Genomic DNA, 19,176 nt, shown 5'->3' on the forward strand with positions numbered 1-19,176 from the left:
AATCCAATTTGTTTGGGGTTCTCTGTACTTCCTGGACTTGTATGTCTATTTCCTTTGCCAAATTAGGGAAGGTTTCTTTCATTATTTTTTCAAATAAGTTTTCAATTTCTTGCTATTCTTGTCCTTCTGGCATCCCTATGATTCATATGTTGACACATTTGCAGATGTCCCAGAGTCTTCTTATACTATCCTTTTTTTTTTTTTTTTTTTTAATTCTTGTTTCTTTTTTCAGTTCTGGCTTAATGTTTATTTCTTCCTTATGTTCCAAATCATTGATCTGAATCCCAGCTTCCTTCCTTTCACTGTTGGGTCCCTGTATATTTTTCTTTATTTCACTTAGTGTAAACTTCATTTCTTCCTTTATGGTGTTGCCATACTGGAGGATTTCTTTGAGCATACCGATCATCAGTTTTGAACTCTGCATCTGTTAGGTTGGCTATTTTCATTTTGTTTAGTTCTTTTTCTGGGATTTTGTCCTGTTCTTTCATTTGGGCCATATTTCTGTGTCTCCTCAATTTGGCAGTATCTCTATGCTTGCTTCTGTGTATTAGATAGAAGTGCTTTGACTAAGGCACCTGTAAAAGGCACCTGTAAATTGGGTGGGGAAGGGGAAGAGCCTTAGGTAATTGCCAGAGTGGGGCAACCCACTTAATTACTTTGTGGCTCTGTGTGCGGGGAGGGTTAGGAGACGGGACTGTGCTGCTGCCTGACTTCTGGGGATTTTCCCAGCACTCACCCTGTTTCAAGTCACTACACCCACTCACCATAGGCAACTAGCACCCTTCCAGCTGTTCCTCTGGTGTTGAATCCTAGAGTGGGTTGGTTTGTGTACATTTTAAGACCATGTGGGCCCTTTAATTGGAGTTTCCTGAAAATCCAGCAGTTTCTTCTGCTGTCCCAACCCCCACTGATTTTTATAGCCAGAAGTTATGGGGATTTATCTTCCCAGTACTGGAACCCTGGACTGTGTGGTCTGGCCTGGGGCTGGGATCACTTGCTCCCAAGGTATCCCTCCTGATTTTTATCCACCACATGTGAATGGGGGACCACTTGTGTCTGTTCTACTTCCACTGCTGCTGCCTCAGCACCACACCATATCTCCTTGCCTCTCTGCCCTGTCTTGGAGTCTCCACCCCTCCTACCTGTCTGTATGAATGTAGCTTCTTTAAATCTTTGGTTGTTGGACTTCCATACAACTCTATTTTCTGACAGTTCTGGGTGTTATTTGTTTTGAGATTTTGTTGTAATTCTTTCTGTAGTTGTGCAAGGAGATGAAGTGTGTTTACCTATACCTCCGTCTTGACCAGTAATCTCTCTTTCAGAAAACTTTAACAATGTGTCTTGTTCATAATAGGAGCTCAATTAAATGTTTACTAAGTGAAATTATTTTTACTTTCATCAAAGGGAGTCATTCCTCTTCAACTGTGCTTCCTACCCTTCAGGCTAGTTTTTTTCCTACTACTGATAATCAAAACAACTGCCTGAGGAAAGAAAATTTGGGTTTAAAAAGTAACTCACATATTAATTATCTTTAAAATGAGAATAGGAAAAATGTTGTGAAAGGGAAATGAGTATGTACAGTCAACCAATATCAAGTTTCTTAAATATGTTTTCTACATAAAATAAAACACACTAAGCATTTGGAAATATATTTTTTAACATACAACTATAGCCTATGTATGCTCTTAACTAAAACCAGTTTCTTTTTGTCATGATTCTTTCGAATGTGCACCAAAGTAGAAGAGAGTAAAAACACCAGCAGATGGCTCAGAGTGGTTTGCAATAAACCTTTTCTTCTCAGGTCATTGATATAGAATTGTTATGAAAAATTACATGTTTACACTTTACTCAGCACTCTGCTTAGGACACCATAAGCACAAGCTATTGCCTAACATTGCTTTATTTGCTACATATCCAACAATAAGCCAGCAATAAGAAGTAGCTTACGCACATACATTGGTTTACACATTTTGCAATTTTTGAGGGTTTTCAGGAAGGTTTGGTTGTCCAGTGGTGATAGTCTTTTTAAATTACATTTAAATGCAATATACAGCATTTAATCTTTTACTTAGTATTATTTGAATAAATAATATTACATATAAACCTCTTAAAAATAACAACTTAGGTAAAAGCAAATTTTAAAAATACAATAAAAACTCTTATAACCTACTTAGAAATATCAAGTATGGGTTCAGGAATTAGATAGCGAAAATCTCCCCTGGTTTTTACTTTCCCTTGTCTTTGTGAGATTGTTGCTTGAAGTGTGGGAGAATACTGTCTTGAATTATGAATTTGGGACTACCTTACAGATATGATAGTCTTGTAATCTAACAATATCTTTGTCAATACTAATTCTAGGTCACACATTGGATACCAGGCACTCTTAGCACTTCACATTTAATCCTCATAACTCTTGGAGGTAGGTAACAGTATTGGACCCACATTACAAGAGATGCCTCTAACTTGAGGTTCATGGAAAGCAAAAGACACAGACAGAAACATTTATATCCTGGCCTTCCTGAACTCCTTATCAGACTGTGAGCTCCTTGAGGGGGAAGCGTTGTCTTCCTGTGTCTCAACAGAGAACACCCTTGCATTGATGCCATGGCAGTGGGCACCAGCTAGATGCAGCAGATGGGTAACCAGAGCAAGATGTATAATCGTGCTTCGAACAAGCAAAAAGAAACATCATATTTGTAAGATCATTAGAGCATGAAAACACTTCCACAAAAATGATAGAGTACTAGGAAAAATGTGTTCAAACTCACATGTAATTTCCCTGGGATTAAATCTAATTAATTAGTGCCAATTTTATTATTTATTGTGATGTATACCATTGAAGACCTAGGAGTTCTTATTGTTTAGCTAGTTCCTTTGTCCTAATATAAAAGGTTTACAACTTCTAATTTCACTTTTGTGCTTCTTTGCCTGCACCTTATTTGTATCTCTGCAAAAAAAAAAATTATGGAGGAAAAACAAATTTCAGGGTCTAAATTTCTGGTATTTTGGGGTCTATCAAAATAATTAGAACTTAAAAGTGGTCTTTTGGGCTCTTTATTAAACCTTGACTACTTTATTCTCTTAGCTAATGGGGTGAGGAGTAGTGATTTGATTAAATCACATTCATTATAAAAATGTTAAATTTCTTTATCATTGCAACTCTGGGCTTGTCAAAGGCCATCAGCATCCAGAAGACAAGAGGAACACAAGAGCCATTTTCCTGCTCCACTATTCAGAGTCCCTACATGCCCCCCATCCAACCCACCAAGAGTTCACCGTTTAGCACAAAGTTCTCCTGAACTATTGAAGTTCACTCTGTCTTGAAGTCCTAAGTGAACATAGTTTATCCACAACTGGCCCAAAGGAAATAAAAATCAGTCCGAGTGAAGAGAACTAATTTCATTATTGGACTACCAAATTACATAAAGGTGAGCAACAGCAACACACAAGCAAGTGTGAGTGTTTTTATGCACATTAAAGCAAACATGAAGAGGATCGCGTCAAATGTGCTCCATCTGGTGAGAAAAACAACCTGAAGATGCTTTAGCAGGGGCTCAGCCTTTGGTATCCACCAGAACTCTGTTTCCATAGTTGAGAAATTGACTGTAAGCAAAAGTCTATTTAATCATCTGTGTATTTTCGATTTGCCTGCATGTGTAAAAGCACTCACAACGGTGCCTGGCACATAGGTAGTGCACCATAAATGTTAGCGATCGCAACAGGACCGCCGAGATAGCATCCCTACACAGGTGAGGCAAAAATGGAAACATCAAAGCGGATGATTGTTTTGTGTTAGGGAACTCAATCTTCCTAGGAAAATTAAACAGGGATTTTGATCAAGCCTGAAGTTGAACATTCATGAAGTTTCAGGAGCCCACCCTCAGGAATTCTCCAACCCTACCTTTTCAACCTATTTAGAGCCATAACATTTCAGAAAATGTATTTTTTTTAACAGATAGCAATTTTTTTACTTGAGATTCCTTAAGTTAGACTGCTTTAATTTATTGGGGTTTGAAGAGATATACAAAATGCCCTGCTTAACACTGAGCATATTTTATAACACAGCTCAGAAAACCAGGCTGTGCTTAATTAAAAAGCAAAATAAAACATATCTCATAGGATGGAACCAATAAGGAGTTGGTTTAACAGGGGCTTATTTTTTTAAGATTTTATTTATTTATTTTTAGAGAGAGGGGAAGGGAAAGAGAGAAAAAGTCAATGTGTGGTTGCCTCTTGCACGACCCCTATTGGAGTCCTGGCCCACAACGCAGGCATGTGCCCTGACCTGACTGGGAATCGAACCAGCAACCCTTTGGTTCACTGTCCAGCCCTCAGTCTACTGAGCCACACCAGCCAGGGCTTAACAGGGGCTTATAATAGATGTTCCTATTAGCTATAAAACTTTTTTGACTGTTTAATCTAAAAAAACCTTTTTGGTCACCAACGAAAATGTTGTTTGCTTGTTTTTTCCAAATACAGAAGATTTTGGTAAGGTTGCCAAAAATAAAAGGCTTTCTTTACAAACATATTTTAATATACTCACTAAAGCCTTCTACATGAAAATATAGAAAAATAAGACTTTAAGCAAAATGCAAATTCCAATGCACAAGAAAACACTGAGTGAGAGAAATGGAAAAGTTATCAATTTTACAGTGAACCTTAACTGCCACCAGCTGTATCTCTTTTAGTATGAGGTCTGTGAGTAAGAAAATTCCAACCTAGATTCAAATATGTAAATATTAGCAGTTGTAGCTTCAGGTTTCTAGTCAGGTTTCTATGTAATTTGATCCATAGAAACAGCTTCAATTGCAGTAGAACCTTGTTATAAAGAATAGAACTGGTAACATTTTAGAATGTCTTTGCCCTTTAGCGTGAGGAAATGAGCTAGACTTTAAGGTTTACTTAATTACAGATTTTTACTATCAAAAATAGATTCTGTAACTTTTTTAAAAAGTACTTTCTTTGGTAATATTTGATGACATTTCTGATCAGAGCCCATAAAAGCTCCTTTAAAAAATAAAATAATACTTTAAGCTATAGATATAAAATTCTCAAAGAACTGTCATTTAAAATCACATAGCTTTCTTCCTTTTTCGGCTCATGTCAACAAGCAGGTTATCTTTACTCAGTCTCTGTAGCTCCAAGGAATTTCATTTCTGTGGCAGCTTTTGGTGTTTTGGCCAAACCACTCTTCTTTCGGAATTCCGCTGCGATTTCCTCAAAGGACTTTCCTTTGGTCTCTGGAACTTTGAAAAATGTAAACAGAGTAAAGGCCAAGACCAATCCAGCGAAGAGGAAAAACACATAAGGTCCACAGAAGTCCTGCAGACAGAACAAACACAGAGTCCCAGTTAGCGGTTGTTCGGCCCTATCTTCTGTGCAGTAAATGTGCACAATATCGGGCCGCTTACCGCAATGTATGGGAAACACAGAGCCACAATGAAATTGCAGGTCCAGTTGCTGAACGCAGCTATGGCTAGAGCCGCAGGGCGTGGTCCTTGACTGAAGAATTCAGCCACCATGAACCAGGGAATGGGGCCTGGTCCGATTTCAAAGAAACTGACAAAGAGGAAGATGGCTACCATGGCCACATAACTCATCCAAGTAAATTTATCCTGAGGAAAAAAACAATACAAAACAAAAACAAAAGTAGAACTGGAATTATCGGCTGCTTCTTCCTTTAGCTTAGCAGACTCTTCCTGAGGTTAGTGGTGAACATGGCTCTCTTCCTGGTGATCATGTGCAAATAAGCACAAGTTATTCTAGTTGGAGACAAGTTTACTCTAGTCTGAGTCATCCTTAAGTCTTTTGAGCTCTGTTATGGGGAAATCCTCTGGATTGTGATTTTATATCTTGGTCACTCTTGTCCTCTGAAAGAGGTAGGGTCAGGATCCAGTGATCTTTGCTCCTACTAATAACTAGGCTGCTAGATTGGGTGTATGTGAAATAATGGTTGAGCGTCCTGGGCTGGAGATGCCCAGATACTTGCCCAAGGTCACACAGGCAGCCAAGTAGCAGAGCCAGCACTGGAACCAGTTTGGGGCTGACCCCGGAGCCTGTGCTCTGGCCACGTCTGCCTCCCTGGGTAACAAGTGCAATTTACTTGCTGCTGTGCAGCCTTTACACTCCCCAAACCAGCTATCTTTTTCTTTACATTTCTCCTTTGTGTTAAATGCTCTTCCTCTGGCTTTATTTCATAAGTCATTCTCAAAAGTTCTTTGACATTACAAGCACTTTAACCCAGAGCACGAAATTGCTATCACATGGCAACCACCAGCCTCAGTGCAGGCACCAAACTCACCAGCAGCACCAGCCCCACGGACATGAAGATGGCGCAGACGAACATCCCACTCATTCCAATTAGAAACAGGGAGCGTCGCCCTGCCTTCTCCACGAGGAACACCTGCGAAAGTTTTAAAACATACAGGCTTGATACCTAAATAGTTTCTACTGACAGAGAGGTCATTTTAATTTACACAGCTGGAAAGAAGCAGTTCTGTTATCCCATTTTACCAACAAGGAGCCGAGAAGGGGAGTGGCTCTTGCCCGAGGGAGCAAAGCTGGTCTCGGTGACCAGGTGACATCCACAAATACAGCTGCATTTAGTCACATTGATTTGAACGTGGCATTCCAGAGGAGGAACCATAGTGCCACCACCACTTTATGATCATCACTTTGGGTCCAATAGTAAGAGGCCATGCATCTTAGATTTCTTCTAACAGATTTCCTATATGTTTAAAATGTGAAATTTCTACACAGAAATGATACCAATGTCTGTCCTGAATGGTGTGCACCACAGCCACCAGAAACAGTACAACTGTTGAGGTGTCAACTCTTCTCATGCAACTTTCTCACTGAGAGTAAAGTCGAATTATGACCACTCACCTGGCCATGTATGGAATTTGGTCGCTTTACTAAAATAGTCAGATCTTCATTTTTCTGGTGTGCCTACATGTACCTGGTGCCAGGAATGAACTATCCACTCGGAAAGGGAAGACTTTAAAGCAACAGTTTAAAGTGCTTTCTTAATTTAAGTCAGGAGATAGGTCATTGATTCCTTTGGGGACCTTTGCATTAATGGTTAAGATTTATAATTAGCCAAAACCAGAGTTTGTTGGATAGAGTCTTGCTTGATACTGCCAAGGTTGGTGAATCACTCACAGAAAAGGCTACCTATCTTAATTTCTCAGTTTGGTGAGTAAATTGGCTAGGTTCATAGATCTATCAGTGGATCAATAGCAATCAAATACCCTAAGTGTAGTGAGCCCTGGCTCGGAAAATAACTGAGAAGCATTTCTTTTCACCTACAGTGAAAACCCCTTTCATCTCAGAGGCATTTTGTAATCAGTATCAAATCACTTTGGGATGATAAGCAAAGAGCCCACATTTAACTGTTGAGAAGGAAGTGAGAAAAATATTCATGTTCATAACATTTCTCTGTATATCTGACTCTTTAATCATGGCTTTTAAAGCTAACTTGATGATACCATGTCAAGTTACGAAGAAAATAGAAGCATTTCTTGAGGAACAAGGGCTTTCATTATGTCTTTTTTTTCTGTTTCTGAAAAATTATTACTAATAGATAATAAACTCTCAAACTGCATGCCTTGAAAATTGAGTCAGACTCCCGTCTGAGGCCAGGTGAGCAGGCAGGGAGGAATGTGACTCAGGGTGAGGCTCGGCCAGGGCCTGGGGATGTCTGCTGCCCTTAACTCTCACCCTTGCCCCAGACACTGTGTGTCACTCAGACTCTGGAAGCCTACGTCAAGTTTGGCAGCCACTGCTTCTCCCCTAGACCCGTCTTGCCTCCTGGGTCCCTCCGTATTTCCTCCTGTTTTGTTTTTTCTCTCAAGATTACAGGCTGTCTTCTACAGGCCTGTTAGTGTGGAAGAAAACGTGGAATATGGAACATAATTCAAAGTGGCATCAGGAAAGTCTCTCTCTCTTCCTAAATATTCATTCAAAAAAAAAAAAAAAAGGAAAAGACTGATTATGTTCCCTCTAAGTTGTTGAAACAATACATTTCTGTACATGTTCCTATTTGCATATCTTTATTTTGATACACGGAATTCAGTAACATAGGTTCATCTGAGGGGGAGAAACTGGGTGACTGAGGGGCTATCTCTTCTGCACTTTAAAACATCTTTTCAAAAACATGAATACATATAATTAAAGTTTGTAAAAGTTACGTGTAGTCCTGGAGTGTTATTTATAATTACCTGATTAGAGATGACTTTTTAAATTATGTCACTTGCTCAAAAACTTTCACAGAATAAAAAGATGAACTCTATAAAGGTCTGTTCCAAATAATCAAGACACTGTTTTCAAAACAACTCTCCCCACTCCACCGGGGTTGGCAGGGGGGAGACAAAAGTGAAATTCTGCAGTAGTTTCCTTTTAGGTGCTCTTAGAGTTTAGGTTACCCAGTCTTGACCATTTGATGCCTTACATAGCAAATCCTGTTACATATACAATGTTTTAATCATAGCCTCTGTTAGAAAGATACATGTAAAACATTTTATCTCAGGTGACAAAAAAATGCAAATAGTCCGTTGGATTGCACCCCAGCACCAGGCCTCCACTGATTCAGAGCGACCTTTTGGCTCGAGCAGGCATGGTCTCTAAAGGCGTGTCTGCAGGCCCCCTGCTGCTCCCTCGTTATCTGTTCTGCCCCCACTTTTCCAAGGTCTGGACAAAGCTGTCTTTTGATCTAGATGGCCAGACTATAATTTATTGACCACTGTAAGGCAATAGTTTAAAGTTCATGTGAAGAGAATGAAAAACAAGTGACCGAAGTGCACTGAGTATAGCATTGTGATAGAAATCAAAAAGGACAAGTTTTTTGAACATCCCGCATTCTAAGATAAAAAATAAGCCCCATTACATTAGTTGGGAAAGTGTTGTGTTATTGTTGTTGTTGCTTGTTTCCTTTAATATTTAGATTGTTATGTTAAAGATTATTATTGTTAAGATACCAAATCATTCCTTACATAAGGTATTTGGTCTTAAAAAGAGTATATGACCTCTTCCCTTTGTTGAAAAAAATTTTTTTTCTTAAATAAATAACATTTGACCTTTTCTAAAATATAAAATTTCAAAAATAACAGTAACATTTGAACTTACACACCACTTCTACTTCATCCTTTCATAACACCACACACTCGTGAGCATCACCAGAAGCTGTGGCCTTGTGAGCTACTTGGAAGACGTGCCCCATGGCCTAACATCATAAGAATTTGCTGAGTTTGCTTAATTTTATTAGAGGCTTAGCTATCTAATTGAGAAGACCAAATTTATTTTTTAAAAATATTTTCCAAGACATCGGGATAACAAATGAATTTCAACCATGGAAAGAGAGGAATCTAGGTACAAGTCCCAATATTGAAGGAAATCACAAGCTGTTGGCTAAACCAAACGGCTTTGGTATAGAGCAAAGGAGAAGGATCCCAAGGAGTAAGTTCTGTGTGTACTCAAGTGAGTTTTTAATTCACAAATGAGTAACTGATGGCATCCCGGACAATAGAGAGAGCCATTTATAACCGGAGAGAACCAGACAGCCTGCTCAGTTAAGCCTCTTCAATGCAGTGGTTGGTTTTTCACATCCAGGAGTCTTCCCATGACCCACCTGGTTTCACATCCCCAAGAATGTAGACAGTAAGTCATTGATCACCTTTAGATCACAAGGTTTTGCTTTGTTTTGCTTTTTAATTCCGTTTCTGGACTAAGGAACAAGCAGATTATTTTATGGTTGTTTTACTTACAGAGAAAGCAGTGAAAATTGTGTTGATGGCACCCACGCCAATGGTTGCGTACACTGGTTGGCTGATTCCAGCCGTCTGAAAAATGCTGGTTGAGTAGTAAAAGATCTGCAAAGTAACAACAGTTTAGCCTTAATCCAGAAGCCTAGCACTGCTGGGTTTAAAGCAGGAAATAGTTTAAATCATTTAATTTTAGTTGCTTCTATGTAACCATGGTCCCTAGAACTTTGTAAAGATTTTATCCACTCTCTCCTTCCAGGAAAGGAGAAACCACACTTTTCCTTCAGTGTTTAAAACTTCTGATTGCTTAAACTTTTACATTTAGCAAAGACTTTGCATATGCATTTTCTTTATTTTTAAAAACTTTGAACCTTTGTTAAAGTATAAAAGACATACAAAAAAGCACACATCATCAGGAATGTACAGCTCGATTAATTTTCACAAAGTGAATATACCTGTATAACCAATACCCAGATTAAGAAATAAATCCTTGCTTGCTTTCCTGAAGGCCCTAAATGTCACCCTATTTTCTCAAGGAAATGCTTGCAGCTTCTACCATCATAGATAAATTTTGCCTAGTCTTATGTTTGATATGAATGAAACCACATAGTGTGTATTATTTTGTATCTGGCTGCAACATTACCTTTGTGAGAATAATCTAGAGTTGTATTTGTAGGCTATTCATTATCTTTATTATATAGTATTTTATTGTATTAATATGCCACAATTTAGCTACCCATCCTACCAGTGATGGGTATTTAGGTAGTTGCCATTTAGGGCGATTACGACCAGTGCTGCTATGAACTTTCTAGTGCAGTCCTTTCAGTGAACTATGAGTACATTTACACCTAGGAATAGCCTGCAGGTCAACAGAGTATGCATATGCTCAGCTTTGACAGGTACTGCCAAACAGTTTTCCAAAGATGTTGTGGCAGTTGACACTCTCTCCAGTGTGTATGGGAGTTCCGGCTGTATTGCATTTAATCCAAAATTTTCCACTAATCTCAGGAGAGATGGAGAAATCTGATTCACAACCTCCCTAACAGCCTTTTCTATTCAGTTATGCTTTTACTTTTGTAATAGTCTTTAGGTCATTTTGTTGTTCTATCATCTCCTGGCATTCCTTCCTCACAAACATGTCCTCTTTCTGCAGACGGTGCTGACTGTGCAAACTGTGCTCGGTGAGAACTGGCTTTAGCACACCTCGCACTCTCCCACCATTGTCAGGCTGCCCAACAGCCTCGAGTCTAGTATTTCCTGGTTACCTCTAAGTAAACTGTGGGATGGAAGCTAAAGCAGGGATGTTCAGAGGGTTAAGTATTGTGCCATTGAATGTACAGGCAGAGCTGAGATAGGGGAAAGCAATTTGGTCTCTAAGCACCAGAGATATAAAGAGTATTAGATGAAAATGAACATCAAGGACCCTTCAAGGAGGACGAAGACCACAGCAGAGCTGTATTCAGCTTGTGGAGTGAGGTTCCATTCTCTTTTTGCTTCACCTCATCGGAATTACTTTCCTTGCCTACCCCAACTCTCTACCCACCCACCAGTCACTCGCAAAGGGTCCTCTGTGGATCTTACATCAGCTCTCTATAGAGTACAGAGGAAGCCCAAATCATATCTTCAACAGTAACGAAAGGGGATAAGCGGTTTCCTTTGTTTAGTTTCTTAACAAATGCTTACTCATGTCCTTCTATTAGCTAATTGCCAGTAAAAATAATTTTAGTCTGCATAATGCAAAGATTTCAAGTCAAAACCCCAAAGTTAGCAAGTTTAATCTTCAGTATGTTTTTCCATCACGTCTTTTCCACCACCCTCACTCACCATATCGTATCGCTTCACTCTATCGTTTATGTTGTGTGCGTGTGCTGTCTCCGCAAACAGAGTGAAAGCCTCTCGGATGGCAGGAAACGTTCTGGCCCCTGGATATCTGGTATACTTCATTTAACTACAGGAGCCGTGGACTGTTTTAGCCAAAGCTGTTATAAATCCTAAATTTTATATTCAACTCTAGAAGCCCCTTGTAATTTAATTTTCTTTGGCATAATTATTCTCCTTTCCCCTCTTTTATTTTATTATGACTTTTGCCTTCATACCTGCATCTTCATAGACATACAATTCCATTGACTGTTGACAATTTTAAAAAAGATTTTATTTATTTATTTTTAGAGAGGGGAAGGGAGGGAGAGAAACATCAATGTGCAAGAGACAGATTGATAGGTTGCTTCTCTCGCACCGTGAACTGGGGACCTGGCCCACAACCCAGGTATGTGCCCTGACTGAGAATCAAACTGGTGACCTTTTGGTGTGCAGGCCAGCACTCAATCCACTGAGCTACACCAGCCAGGGTTGCTTGTTGACATTTAAAAAAATTGTAAGCTAATTTAGAAAGCAGATGAGGCAAAACAGAGAATTAACACTCACTCATTATTCCCTTATACTAAGGCATGTAATATTAACATTTTAAAGCGTCTTTTAGCTATTTTAACTTGTATCCCTTTTTTGCTCTGTCCTAATTCTCTTTGCTCTTAAGACTTAGAGGATGTTCTTAAACTTACCCCGTTGATTCCAGAAAACTGCTGAGCCACGTGCAGCATCAATGCCACTAGAATAGGCTGTTGGTAGCTGGAATTGGTGAAGAGCTGAATTATGGAGACTTTCTGTTCACTTGAGGCTTCTTCCCTTTCTTTTCTCATCTCAGTGATATCTTTGGTGACATCAGCACTGCCTCTGAGTCTTTTCAAGCCTGCCCCCGAAATGATTACATTTGTAACAACTCAGGTCAAAACAAAAATAAATTTATATGTATTATGTACATGAAAAAGCTACAGTTTTGTGTAGCCCTTTCTATTACTTGATAACATGCACTTTGGGAATTCTTTTTTGTTAAATTAAATCCTGCTTTTTTTATTTCACAAAAGCAGAACATTTGGCTTCATCTTGTGACAAAGGGAAGTATGACCCTCATATCCCTGAAACATAATGCTGAAACGTCCTTTAGAAGAGTATGGTTGAGTCCAATATTCTGCATTTGGGCTTCTGATTTGGGCTGAGTGAGTATTTATGGGTGCAAAATGGCATGTGCCTGTCATATTAAAGTGATCTCGCATGTTCTCCTTACACGTAATCACTGACTTCATTTGGAAAGTGCTGGTACTGATTTCATGTATCCATTCATGCATGCACACTGTTTCTTATGAGGTGATAGCTCCAAAACAATAGGTAGAAAGTAAAACCACCCACAGACTCACTTTGTTTTGCTTTGTTTTCCTTATCCAACTTGATGTAAAGGTATCTGGGGCTTTCTGGACAGAAGAAGAGCATCAGAGACTGTAGGGCAGCTGGCACGGCAGGCAGACCAAGCAGAATGTGCCACAGCTCGTGATTGCCCAGGATGAAGTCAAGGCCAACAATCTGAAAAGGTAGGAAGGAAGCCTATCAACTACCCAACACTTTGAGTCTGCCTTCTGGAATAGTTTGTTAAATAAGCACATTGACTGCTGAATAGTAATCCCTAAGAACTTTGATTCAAATATGCATCAAGATGAAAACTATTACTACAGTGTCTCGCCTTAACTAAATTAGGAACTATTTGTTTTACAAAGACTTCCCCTGGGTTTGCTGTCATGAACTCTTATGGCACATTTAGGATAGGAATCAACCAAACAGTTAACAACATATTTGATATTTAAAACAACACCCACAGTCATGCATTAGTTTTGACCTTTGTTAAAAAAATTCTTCTTAGGTTATTCAGAACTTAAGTAGAATGGGATGATATAGATGGAGCAATTACTCTGATGAGAACCAGCTTTGTTATCCCTATTGCAGTAGTTTGCCCTCTGGATAGTCGTAGGTTTGGGATTCCCAGGACTCCCTCTGAGACTACAGGCTAGAAGGGAAAGATAGAGCCAGCTTAACAAGAACCAGTCATCATTTACATATAAATTAAATTTCCAAGTAAGACACTCAAAACAAAGGAAACCCAAACAGCCCAAAGTTTGAAGATCCTTATTCCTTTAAATCTAAATGGAATAATTTAATATAGAATAGCAACAGAAGTTCAAGATTTGGCTTCCGGGTCACCTCTAGTGCCAACACAACTGCAGCTCCAAAGGGAAAAGTGAGGGCTGGAGTAGAAATAATTTAGCTTTGAGCTAAAAGCCTGTGATTCTACACCACCTCCACTACCACTGGTGGGAGTTGTTTTTTTTTTTTTTTTTTTCTATGTAGGTCTACAGTGAGAATGGACAGTCAGGGAGAAAAAAGTTTTGTGAAGTAGAGGATGGATGAAGTAGGGGGTGGGGGTTTTACCTGACTAATAAGAATGCCCGTGACAATGGCCAGCTGGTGAAGAGCGCCAATAGCACCCCTGAGTGTGGTTGGTGCAATTTCACCAATGTACATTGGAACCAAGCCTGAGATTAGCCCTGCATAGAACATGGACATAAATGTTAATATACAGCCAGGACTATCTCAATAACATTAATTTGGCTTAAGTACACTTACTATTCTGATGGTAAGTCCCTTCCTGAGTCTGTTGAAAGGAGGAAAACCCCTGTTCCCAACCATAGACACAGTTTATGAAAAGAATATTTGTTGATAAGATTCCAAATAAAGTTGTAGTTTGACATAGAAAGAAATGGATAAGCAAGTATTTGGCAATTATTTATAACATTGTCTTAATTAAAAATATCCATGTTAGTACTGAGTTTACATCATAATGCTTTCAGATGTCTTAAGTAAAGAGACTGAAGAATGTGATGATAATATTAAAAATAATAATAATATTCTCACTAGACTCATGGATTGAAGGAATTAGAATGCGTCTAGACCAATGTCACCACTTGATTGAGCTGAGACATGGCTGACCTAGGATCACAGTGCAGTCGAGTGTTAGCATGAGAACCACGAGCCCTTGCTGAGTCTCCACTGTGTGGAGGTACCTCAAGATCACACTGCTAGAGTGACGGGGGTTTAGAGAGGCGGGAAGGGTTAAGGAACTAAGGGGCTCTTCCCCCAAGTACTCCAGCCAGGGCAACCAAGCTTCTTTATTCTCTCCAAATAATAGTCTTCAGAAAAGTTTTAATTTAAATAAAGACTTTGGGTACTTAAAGGAATACAAAAACTGAGAAGCACTAGGTCATTCTGCCTTCTATAATTTTCTTAAATGCAGATGTAATCAGTCATGTTGGACATAGTGACATTCCCAGCCATTTGCTGAGTGCAGGAAAAGGTCAGAGACTATCAATAAAGCAAGGCCGGATGCAGTGTTTGTCATGTTCTTAAGAATTTAAAAATAAGATTTGCCAGAGGCTTCCTGTTACAGACACTGGCTGCCTATCAAGTGGAAATGGATGGCCTCTCTGTAAAAGATACTTTCAGGAACTATCTCAATATGTGTTTTTAAAGCTTTACATTGTTCTTAGTATATCATATGCATATTTGCATGGTTGATGCAGCATCTGAAATTCTGCTGACAACCTTTGTGTTATACCTTCTATTACACTCAAAACTAAAAGAGTGTAGGCAAACTCACAGGTCTCACGTCCATGAACCTGAAGTCAAATTGCATTTCCTGTCATTTTCAGTAACTTTCAAGCTCAGAATAGGACCAGAACATAATTTTAAAAGCTGGTTGGAGGGTACAGGTATACTTGGCTATGCTCATGATAGGTTGCTTCACAATGTTTTTATAGCATTTCTGTTCAATTTTACAAAAACATTTTGCATTTAAAAAAATTTTTTCCCTTAATTTCAATTTATTAATGTTAGAAAATTTAAAACATAAGTTTTTCTTGAACTTTTCATTTCAATTTACAAATTTTATTCTATTAATCAGTCCTATGTATAATTAATTAACTAAATTTTCTTAAAGATTTTAAACTGCATTTGCAAAGATAAATTTAATTTTTGACATTAAATATTATTTTATATTAGTTTCAGGTATACAGCATAGTGGTCAGACAATTACATAATTTACAAAATGATCCCCTGGAAAATTCTAGTTCCCACCTGGCACCATACATAGTTGTTACAACATTAGTGACTATATTCCTTCTGCTGTATTTTACATCTGTGACTAGTTTGTAACTACCAAAATAGTACTTCTTAATTCCTTCATCTTTTTCACTCAGCCATGCCACCCAAAGCCCCTCCCCTCTGGCAGTCATCAGTCTGTTCTTAGTATCTATGAGTCTGTTTCTGTTTTGTATGTTCACTTATTTTGTTCTTTATATTCCACATATAAATGATATCATATGGTATTTGTCTTTGTCCAAATGACTTATTTCACTCAGCACAATAACATGTAGGTCCATCCATGTTGGTATGAATGGCAAGATCTCATTGTTTTTTATGGCCGAGTAATAATACTCCATTGTATATACGCACCACATCTTTTTTATCCAGTTGTCTATTGATGGGTACTTGGGTGGCTTCCATATATCAGCTATTATAAATAATTCTACAATAAAAATAGGGGTGCATATATCTTTATGAATTAGTGTTTTAGATTTCTTTGGATAAATACCCGGAAATGGAATCACTGGGTCATAAGGCAGCTCTATTTTTTGTTTTTACTATATTTTTTAAAATAGAGAAAAAAGAAAGAAGAACTATGATTTGGACCTCTTTGATAATGCTATTATTTGCATTTTTCAGAAGAGGAAACCGAGGCTCATATCCCGTGAACACATCCAAGATCAGACAGAGACAATGCCAGAATTGATTCATTGTGAGTTCAAAGCTCTTCCCACATATGGGTTGACTTTTCACTTTAATAAAGCTATCCTGACTCTCAGTTATTTAACATTGAAAGTAGTAAAAAGAGAAATTTAATGAAATAATTTTAGTCTTATTTTTCAACTGATCATTGAAGATGCATGGAATTATAGTCTTTCCTCTTTGAAGGTAAAAATGTTATAAATACTTTATACACCATTTTGTGACCTTGCCCCTCCTCTCCTACCCCCAATGAAGTTATTGGTTTATAATTACTACAGTTTGGGACAATGGCTTAAAAACTCAGCCCAGAACTATCAGGGCATCACTGGTACTGAGAAGGTAGAGATTTGGCTGTTTCAGAGATTGTGTGATACTCCCTTTGTTCAGGCCTCTGCTGATGAGTTGCTTCTGGAAGTTTGAAAAGTTGTTTCTCCCCCCAAAATAAAATAGAATAAAACAAATGGGACTACCTCAAACTAAAAAGTTTTGCACAGCAAAGGAAACCATCAACAAAATAAAAAGACAACCCACAGAATGGGAGAACATATTTGCTGATACATCTGATAAAACATTAATATCCAAAATTTATAAAGAACTTATAAAACTCAACACCAAAAAAACAATCCAATTAAAAAATCAGCCAAGGACCTGAACAGACACTTCTCCAAAGAGGACACACAGATGGCCAATAGACATATGAAAAGATGCTCAACGTCACTAATCATCAGAGAAATGAAAATTAAAACCACAATGAAATATCACCTCACACCGGTCAGAATGTCTATCATCCATAAATCAACAAACAACAAGTGCTGGTGAGGATGTGGAGAAAGGGGAACCTTTTTGCACTGCTGGTAGGAATGCAGATTGGTGTAGCCACTGTGGAAAGCAGTGTGAAGATACCTGAAAAAAATTAAAAATAGCCCTGGCTGATGTGGCTTAATGGATTGAATGGATGCTGGTTCAGTTCCTGGTCAGGGCACATGCCTGGGTTGTGGACCAGGTTCCACCCTGGGGGTGTGCAAGAGGCAACCAACTGAGATTTCTCTCACACATCGATGTTTCTCTCCTTCTCTTTCTCCCTCCCCTCTTCTCTCTCTGAAAATAAATAAAATATTTTTTTAAAATTAAAAATGATCTGCCTTTTGACCCAGCAATCCCACTTCTGGGAATATATCTGAAGAAACCCAAAGCACTAATTCAAAAGAACATAAGCACCCCTATGTTCATTGCAGCATTATTTACAATTGCCAAAATATGCAACCAGCCCAAGTGTCCATCAGTGGATGAGTGGATAAAACAACTATGGGACATTTACACAATGGTATACTACTCGGCCATAAAAATGAAGAAAATTTTAGCCTTTGCAACAGAATGGATGGACCTGGAGAACATTATGCTAAGTAAAATAAGCCAGTCAGAGAAAGACAAATACCACATGTTCTCTTACATGTGGAATCTAATGAATGAACTGCAAATAACAAGCAAAATAGAGACAGACTCACAGAGAACAGTCTGAAAACTACAGGGCAGGGTGGGAGTTAGAGGGTGGAGGGAATCGAGCGAAAAGGAAAACAGACTCACAGACGTAGACAACAGTGCAGTCATTGCAGGGAAGAGGAGAGTATAAGGGGGATAAATGGTAATTGGAAAAAACAATAGAACTGTATTATCACACAAAGAAAGAAAAGTTGTTTCCAAGACCGAATGATTCCAGTAATTTAGTTGTCAAGTTCATGGGAAGAGCATCCGTCCATTCTGAGCTCTTCTACCAGCTGCTTCTTTCTGATTCCCTCTTCCTGGGGTCACTGCCACTTTAACCCTTCACCCAGCCAGGTCTGAAATCTGACGAGGCTAGGCAGTATGGTCTGAGAGACCAGCCCAGTGCCAATGTCTTTCCAGCTAAAAGAGGCAGAGTCATAGCGGCCAGGTAGGTCATTAGGGCCAAGTCAGAGTTTCTGGGTCTATCAGTCCTCCACTGTCTACCGCACATTGGGAGTAATACCAGTAGCTAGCATTTCTTGGCAGTTTACTGTAGTCAGATTCTATGCTGAACATTTTACATGTATTCTCACAAGCACTCTACAGGGTAGGTATTATTCTCTTCATTTACTAGATAAAGAAACTGAGAATTAAGAATTTATCTGTGGTCATACGACTAGTAATGTTGCTGTGGGTAAGAAGACACAACTCCTGGTTATGGATCCCAAACCTCCCTGACTCAGGAGTCAAACTTTATGCTATTGCCTATCCCTTCTGTGATGCCACCTGAAGCTGAAAGTATTCCCTGCATGTTACCACATCTGCTTTTGGAATAATATCCACACAAGTGTGTGTGTATGTGTGTGAGACTTACCACAGTACAGTCCTGATATGCCTCTTCCGGAAATTATAAGAATGTGAGAAGGTCCCAATTTCGAAAACCCCATCAGGAGTGCTCCAGCTAGTGAAAGAATGTTTGCTATCAACATGGCTTTGATTCTGAAATAAAAAGCAAGGATTATAAGTTCAGCATCAAACCTTGATAAAATTGTTTGCATTCAGAGCATGGTGAGAATTTTTTTTACCTAAGAGATTACTTTAATTTTGCTGTAAATGCTAGTTGGGGGAATCTTAAACCATGATTGATACTTTGATTTCTACAAACTGAAGCATTACCAGTAAGTAATATTTATAACGAGAGAATATGGAT

At 38.7% G+C, this 19,176-nt stretch overlaps 1 protein-coding gene across 2 annotated transcripts in view; it reads right to left on the reverse strand.

Annotated features, from left to right (window-relative positions):
• Positions 1–1,636: 1,636 nt before the first annotated feature.
• SLC2A2 (solute carrier family 2 member 2) overlaps positions 1,637–19,176 on the reverse strand; it is a 40,351-nt gene continuing 22,811 nt past the window's right edge. Inside the window, exons 2-9 of one of the 2 annotated variants that reach the window (XM_045197952.3) lie at positions 18,841–18,965; positions 14,073–14,188; positions 13,010–13,172; positions 12,317–12,504; positions 9,762–9,866; positions 6,302–6,403; positions 5,412–5,615; positions 1,637–5,322 (exon numbers count right to left, since the gene is read on the reverse strand). In XM_045197952.3, coding sequence (XP_045053887.2) covers positions 5,122–5,322; positions 5,412–5,615; positions 6,302–6,403; positions 9,762–9,866; positions 12,317–12,504; positions 13,010–13,172; positions 14,073–14,188; positions 18,841–18,955 — 1,194 coding nt within the window. In that variant the 5' untranslated portion in view covers positions 18,956–18,965 and the 3' untranslated portion in view covers positions 1,637–5,121. The remainder of the gene's footprint in view (positions 5,323–5,411; positions 5,616–6,301; positions 6,404–9,761; positions 9,867–12,316; positions 12,505–13,009; positions 13,173–14,072; positions 14,189–18,840; positions 18,966–19,176) is intronic. The other variant, XM_024560555.4, reaches the window with a different exon arrangement.

This window comes from Desmodus rotundus, chromosome 2 (genome assembly GCF_022682495.2).
Source record: "Desmodus rotundus isolate HL8 chromosome 2, HLdesRot8A.1, whole genome shotgun sequence".
NCBI lineage: Eukaryota > Metazoa > Chordata > Mammalia > Chiroptera > Phyllostomidae > Desmodus > Desmodus rotundus.